Source organism: Rutilus rutilus (genome assembly GCF_951802725.1).
Source record: "Rutilus rutilus genome assembly, chromosome: 24".
Taxonomy (NCBI): domain Eukaryota; kingdom Metazoa; phylum Chordata; class Actinopteri; order Cypriniformes; family Leuciscidae; genus Rutilus; species Rutilus rutilus.
The window spans coordinates 10,176,190-10,183,243 of NC_140228.1; the positions used below are offsets into that span (position 1 = coordinate 10,176,190).

At 38.2% G+C, this 7,054-nt stretch overlaps 1 protein-coding gene across 1 annotated transcript; it reads right to left on the reverse strand.

The window, feature by feature from the left end:
* Nucleotides 1–511: 511 nt before the first annotated feature.
* On the reverse strand, nucleotides 512–1,641 carry LOC311284433 (eotaxin-like). Its single transcript, XM_084399464.1, has 3 exons — nucleotides 1,426–1,641; nucleotides 1,161–1,275; nucleotides 512–875 (listed from the first exon to the last, which is right to left on the reverse strand). Exons 1-3 carry the CDS (start codon nucleotides 1,493–1,495, stop codon nucleotides 749–751), a joined length of 312 nt encoding a protein of 103 aa, XP_084255590.1. The 5' UTR covers nucleotides 1,496–1,641; the 3' UTR covers nucleotides 512–748.
* Nucleotides 1,642–7,054: the final 5,413 nt, after the last annotated feature.

The following is a 7,054-nucleotide window of genomic DNA, read 5'->3' on the forward strand; positions in this document are numbered from 1 at the left end:
GTTAACATTAGTTAATGCACCATGAACTAACATGAACAAACAATGAACAGCCGGATTTGTATTAACTAACATGGATGAACAAATACTATAACAAATGTATTGCTCATTGTTAGTTAATGTTAGATAACACATTAACTAATGTTAACTAATGGACCTTATTGTAAAGTGTTACACTTAAACCGTTACAAAGATAGATGTAAAAGTGCACACAAACACACACACACACATACACAGAAGGTAAAAAATACTACAGAATTTCCATTTTAACATATTTTAAGCATTTTATTTATTTATTTGTTTTATAACTTATTTTACAGGTCATTGAATAAACACATGAAAAACAATCTTCTGAACTTCAGGTTTAGTTCTAACTCTATAACTTATCGCACAACATTTTTTATTGGTTATTAACTATATTGGGGGGAAAAACATTAAATTTAGCTGAGCTAAATAAAAAACACGCATAGAAGAATAGAAGAAGAATAGAATCGGGCATTTATATAGCGCTTTCATATACTACTGTACACCCAAAGCGCTTTACAATCATATCAGGGGATCTCTCCTCAACCACCACAATGCAATGCAGTATATTTTATGCTGTACATTTGAATGAATTCAAATAAAATCCAGCACAAACATTTCAGATATATGTTAACTTATTCACATAGTCCATGGTGAAGTAGGTTTTAGTTTATCCTGTTGTATTCCAGTGTGATGTTGTGTTCAGCGTTGATTCTGTTTTAAATGTTCATGTGGAGAATAAGGGACGGGATGTCGTTTTATTTGCCGCCGCCTTCTCGTCCATAAATTGCATGGCTTTTTTCACCCAAGGCTTTTGTGGGTCGGAGCAAAAAGTACGTTTGACTGTTTTAAATCTGTAAATACATAAAAGTAATAATTTAGCACGATAATACAACAAAATATACAAATGTACATATGTTGATTCAATTAAAACTGTATACAAGTACAATAAAAGTGCTGTTTTTTCCATCGAATTGTTATGGGTAAAAAAAAACGTCAATATCTTATACAAAAATAAGGCCTGGCCAAAAGAACTATTCTGACATATATGCTCAGATTTATCATGAAATATAGTTTTGAATAGGTGTCTGAAGTCTATCACAGTGTATACACTTCCACGAGAAAAAAAGAGAACTCACACAATGGCATCAATATGACAGACACCTGCTTTTTGTATCGTGTAACTTCTGATATATTCCTTGCGGAGAAAAGTTTCTGACGTCTTAAGACAAAGGCAGGTTGAATGGACAGACTCTACAAAAACACAAGAGAAACAAACATTTTAAAAACAGACATTAATTTAGTCAACACAATTTAATTAAAAATTCAAAGTGAAGTGTTAATATGGCATATAAATACTGTATATATATATATAGCTTTTTACAAATAGGTAAAGCTTCTTACGTTGCCAGGTGACTTGAGCAAGCAGCACAGTAGCCAGGAACAGCAGAGGAGTTATCGACACACACCTCATCTTCTTTTGTGTGAGTCTGATGCTTATTGTCTCAGCTCACCACAATGTGCACTTTTATAAACACTCACAAGGGGGAAAATGAACATCAGAACTTCCTCCCTCAGATATGTCATCTGTCTGCATGGAAACAAGAAGCCCCCTCATCACCTTTCGGTCGACCACCATGAACATACAGGAACTTTCACAGCTCACTAAAATGAGAAGCATCACTTTATTTAGTGGTCTGCATGACCATGAGAGTGCGGTCACTGTTAAAGGTGTGTCATACAGTGGAAAGTACCAAGACGTACACACAGTGAAGGATAAAATCAATAACGGATGACTTTTGAAAATTATATATTTGCCAACTATTACATACAGCGTCATGTAAAGTCTGAGTTTCAATGAACAGGCATTGGTAATATATAATAAACAAGGCGTTAAAAATAAATACAAATAATAATATATATACATATTAGCTTACAATGCATATATATATATTTATTATAAGTTAATATTTGACAAATTTTGAGCAAAAAAATTAAAAATAAAAGTGAAGATGTAAACATTGTGAATTTGCTCTTCATGAGTTCTTTCTAACTTGGTAATATTGAGAGTGTTGTGAGTGTTGGTTTCCTGCAGTCAGGTGTGGTTAGTGTTTTGAAGGGGCTGCTGTGACAAAGTCTCTGTGGTCATACCCTGAACTAGGGGGGAAATACGCATTAAACAGCCTTTTTCCAAGTACAGAGGGCACAATTTCTAATAATCCAACCACTTACACCATAGGTGCTTTATCTGGAAATAATTAATGTGATGATGAATGTTCATAATAAAAATGACACTTTTTTTTTTTTTTTAATTGGTTTGAGTTTTTATATAATTTATTTATATTGAACAAAATAATCTATTCCAGTGAACAAATAATGGTGGTTGGCGTGTTTGAAGGCCTTCACTACGCCAAGATTTCAGATTAAATATTCACTTAAACAACATTTCAGCTCACTTGCAGAAAGCAAAGCCGGTGAGAATAATAAAGGGGAATGTTTTAAAATGTGCATCTACCGATGTGACTGGCTAGGGAAAGTAATTGTGGTGTACTGCAACTGCAAAATCATATGACCTTTACCGTGAGCTATGTAAAGATACGACAAGGCTTGGCAGAGTGCAAGTGGCCCGCAAAACCTTTTCTTTATCACGAAACCTTTATTTGGCTCCAAGACTCTTTCATCTCTATAGACACTGAAGTAAACAAAGTAAACACAAGATGCAGCATCCTGCAAACTTTTCAAACAAAGAGTGGCATGCTATCGCTGAACAAAAGCACATGTCATGTGATTTCCGGGGGGGCTAGATTGATTGATTGATTGATAGATTTTTTCCGATACCTGATAGGAAATTTCTGTGCAGCAACACTAAGCATAGAGCAAACAATATGCAATAAAATATATACACTCTAATAGACACTCTGAGCAATACAAAAGATACAATATACAATACAGATTTTGTGGAAACATTTGAGGGTACATGAAGCTATGAAAAAAATGATTGGATTCCACAATGAAAGACATTTCAATGTATATAATTGGAAACAGGCAGACATGATACTTTTTAAAACCTAATTTTGATGCCTGAGCTTTAAATGCCTCGGGACTAATCTCTATGGAGGAAAATTTACAGGAAAATGACCACACTGACTGGTTGATGGAGCCACAAAAGCGCATATAATAAAATGTCATTTTTTAAGTTTATGTTGCTTGATTTGTTTTATTTCATCAGAATACACGGCAACTTTTTAATGCCTGTGTACGGTGCATGTGTACGGAGGGGACATGTTCGGTTCGCTTTGTTTTGTCGTGGCCACAACACATAAACTCGTTCGTGGGAACGTCATAATATCTCGTGGGCACAAGATCGTATCTGTTTCTCGTGGCCACGACTTAATATGCTGAGGGAACGACATCCGTTTCTCGTGGCTACCAGTTTTATAACATGAGGGAACTGAGCGTGCATCTCATTTCTTAGTTATGCATCCTCGTCTCCTTTCCTTGCGTCTCAGCTCCACCCCCTGTAGGATACGAGGGAAGGCTGCAAGGAAAGAAAAAGGAAGACAGAGGAATCGAATGAAAGCACTTCTCTGCGTCATCAGCAGCGCTCAAAGGATCTGCCCTTATGTTGTTGAAGTTTGTTTATTTAAGAAATTCATAATAAATATTAATAAAGCAAGATACCCTGTTGAAATATGTGAGATGTGTGGTTTATATAAACTGCAAAGGTAAAGTATAAATTAAAATGATTGTGACCGATGTGAAGGGGGAGGAGAATTTATACGTTTAGTCGATAAAACTCTTCCCCATAGGATACACCTGTGCATCCTCGCTCATAACTCCTCGGGAAGCCTCCTCGATCCTCGCCTCCTCGCGGTGCAATTAGAGAATTGAGATGTCCTTCAAGATGGCTGATCTCGATCGGTTTCCGGGTGATAGGATGGAGGACAGAGGAGAGAGGAGACGAGGAGGGATATTGAGAAGTACCCCGAATCTTCACATATGCACGATACAGGCTCCTCCTTTTACCCCGGTCATAATTTACTTTGTTATTTTTAGTTTAAGTTTCTCATAATTTGTTTTTGTTTATTGCCTTAAACGGGAGTTTATTCAGAACCCGAGTATTTTATTCAAGCCAGCAAATTTCCGACGAAAAAGCCCATTCAACTTAAGAATGCGCTTCAAGTGTCTTTCACTTACGTACCCATGTCTTAATGCCAGAGACCGCACTATATCTTTATATGACATTCCTAATTCAAAGTAAAATGTTATTTCATCAGTCATCTCCATCTCCGACTGCTGTATATGTACAGTATTGACTGGTGTGGTACCTCAACATAACTCGTGGCCACGATAAATAGATGTCATTCTCTCAAAATATGAAGTCCTGGCGACGAGAAAAATCTATCGTTCCCTCAACATATGATCTCGAGGCCACGACATCATGATGTCGTTATCTCAACAAAGGCCCTGTCCCAAATGGCACACTTCATATGCACTTTCTGTCTTGTGGACTTACAATGGCTGCCGTGTGCGCGTGTCCGTTAAGTCCGTGAGACTGTAGGGTGTCCCATTTGTCATTTTAGGCCTCAGAAGGGTGCTCGCGTGCTCTGCGGGTCGATATGCGCCCTCGATGCGCACTTTTGCCGAGCCTGCACTGATGCGGGCTTCGCAGCAGACTTCTTCCCGACATTCAAAGCGGCATTACGTCACGAAAGTGCGGACTCGTAGGAAAACCACGAGTGCTTAGGGTGCCATTTGGGACAGGGCCAAAATGATCTTGTGGCCACGATTTATAATCACGTTCCCATGACTTAAAGCTGCAGTAGGTAACTTTTGTAAAAATTAATTTTTTACATATTTGTTAAAACTGTCATTATGTCCTGACAGTAGAATATGATACAGATAATCTGTGAAAAAATCAAGCTCCTCTGGCTCCTCCCAGTGGTCCTATTGCCATTTGCAGAAATACACCGCTCCCGGTTAGAAACAACCAATCAGAGCCAGGAGGAGTGTCTTAGCAGTGTCAATCAAGCTCGTGTACACGCTGATCACACCCCTCTCTTGCACAGTGCGTACCGTCGTTCAAAATCAAGATTGCCGGTGTGCCGCAGCTGTGCTAATGAGGGACAAACAACCAAAACTGCCAATTTCTCGAGTGGCACCTGCTCATACAACAAAGACAGGTAAACGGAAAAAGACCGATGACGATAAACAAGCCCGTCGGAGCCCATTGAACAAATTATTCCAGTGAACAAATAATGGTGGTTGGCGTGTTTGAAGGCCTTCCCTACGCCAAGATTTCAGATTAAATATTCACTAAAACAACATTTCAGCTCACTTGCAGAAAGCAAAGCCGGTGAGAATAATAAAGGGGAATGTTTTAAAATGCGCATCTACCGATGTGACTGGCTAGGAAAAGTAATTGTGGTGTACTGCAACTGCAAAATCATTTGACCATAGCGTGAGCTATGTAAAGATACGACGAGCCTTGGCAGAGTGCAAGTGGCCCGCAAAACCTTTTCTTTATCACGAAACCTTTATTTGGCTCCAAGACACTTTCATCTCTATAGACACTGTAGTAAACAAAGTAAACACAAGATGCAGCATCCTGCAAACTTTTCAAACAAAGAGTGGCATGCTATCGCTAAACGCAAGCACATGTTATGTGATTCCCAGGGGGGCTAGATTAATTGATTGATAGATTTTTTTTCCGATACCTGATAGGAAATTTCTGTGCAGCAACACTAAGCATAGAGCAAACAATATGCAATAAAATATATACACTCTAATAGACACTCTGAGCAATACAAAAGATACAATATACAATACAGATTTTGTGGAAACATTTGAGGGTACATGAAGCTATGAAAAAAATGATTGGATTCTACAATGAAAGACATTTCAATGTATATAATTGGAAACAGGCAGACATGATACTTTTTAAAACCCTGATTTTGATGCCTGAGCTTTAAATGCCTCGGGACTAATCTCTATGGAGGAAAATTTACAGGAAAATGACCACACTGACTGGTTGATGGAGCCACAAAAGCGCATATAATAAAATGTCATTTTTTAAGTTTATTTTGCTTGATTTGTTTTATTTCATCAGAATACACGGCAACTTTTTAATGCCTGTGTACGGTGCATGTGTACGGAGGGGACATGTTCGGTTCGCTTTGTTTTGTCGTGGCCACAACATATAAACTCGTTCGTGGGAACGTCATAATATCTCGTGGGCACAAGATCGTATCTGTTTCTCGTGGCCACGACTTAATATGTTGAGGGAACGACATCCGTTTCTCGTGGCTACCAGTTTTATAACATGCTTCTAAACAAGCCCGTCGGAGCCCATTGACTCAGTGTCAAAACTCTAGCCGCATAACATACAGATAAAATGTCACGCACTGTGCAAAGCAACAATAGATCCTGCTAATTCACTGGCTTGTCATGTTGCTGAAATAATGTACGAGCATGTACTAGCAAAACCTTATTTAGCATTACATATCTCTAGAATAATTACTTACATACTGTAACGTTAGTTATCGTTATATTAGCCTACTAGCTATTTATAACTTATAGAAAGAGTGCAACGTTATAAAGTTACATTACATGTATTGCAAAATACGTTATGATTTGAGGACCAAGTTTGTAGTCAAAGTATGAGCAGGCCATAGTCAATGTAAAGCATATTGTTGATGTTTCGTCCCTACCATAGACAGTATATAAACTGGACACAGCGACCCCATTGGATTCAACGGAGACAAGTGAAGTCAATTAGAAGCTTTCACTTCCTGGGGGTCGAGCGTACTGCGCAGACTCAAAGTGAACCGTACATATCCCCTCCCGGTCACTGAACCTGTGAATGGCAAAACATGCTTTTTACTTGAATAATGGTGTAGTTACGACATCTACCAGCAGGGGCTTATTAATAGAACTGGTACTGTTGGTCTGGACCATAATTTACACCTGAAAAATTATACTGAGAAATTTTAATACCTAATGATTTGAAGACCGATGAGAGTTAAAAGAGTAG

Coding starts and splice junctions, on each gene's coding strand:
- LOC311284433 (XM_084399464.1), bottom strand. CDS start 1,495: ATGAGGTGTGTGTCGATAACTCCTCTGCTGTTCCTGGCTACTGTGCTG. Junction 1,276..1,425: donor TGCTCAAGTCACCTGGCAAC/GTAAGAAGCTTT, acceptor GTGTTTTTGTAG/AGTCTGTCCATTCAACCTGC. Junction 876..1,160: donor TGTCATATTGATGCCATTGT/GTGAGTTCTCTT, acceptor ATGTATTTACAG/ATTTAAAACAGTCAAACGTA.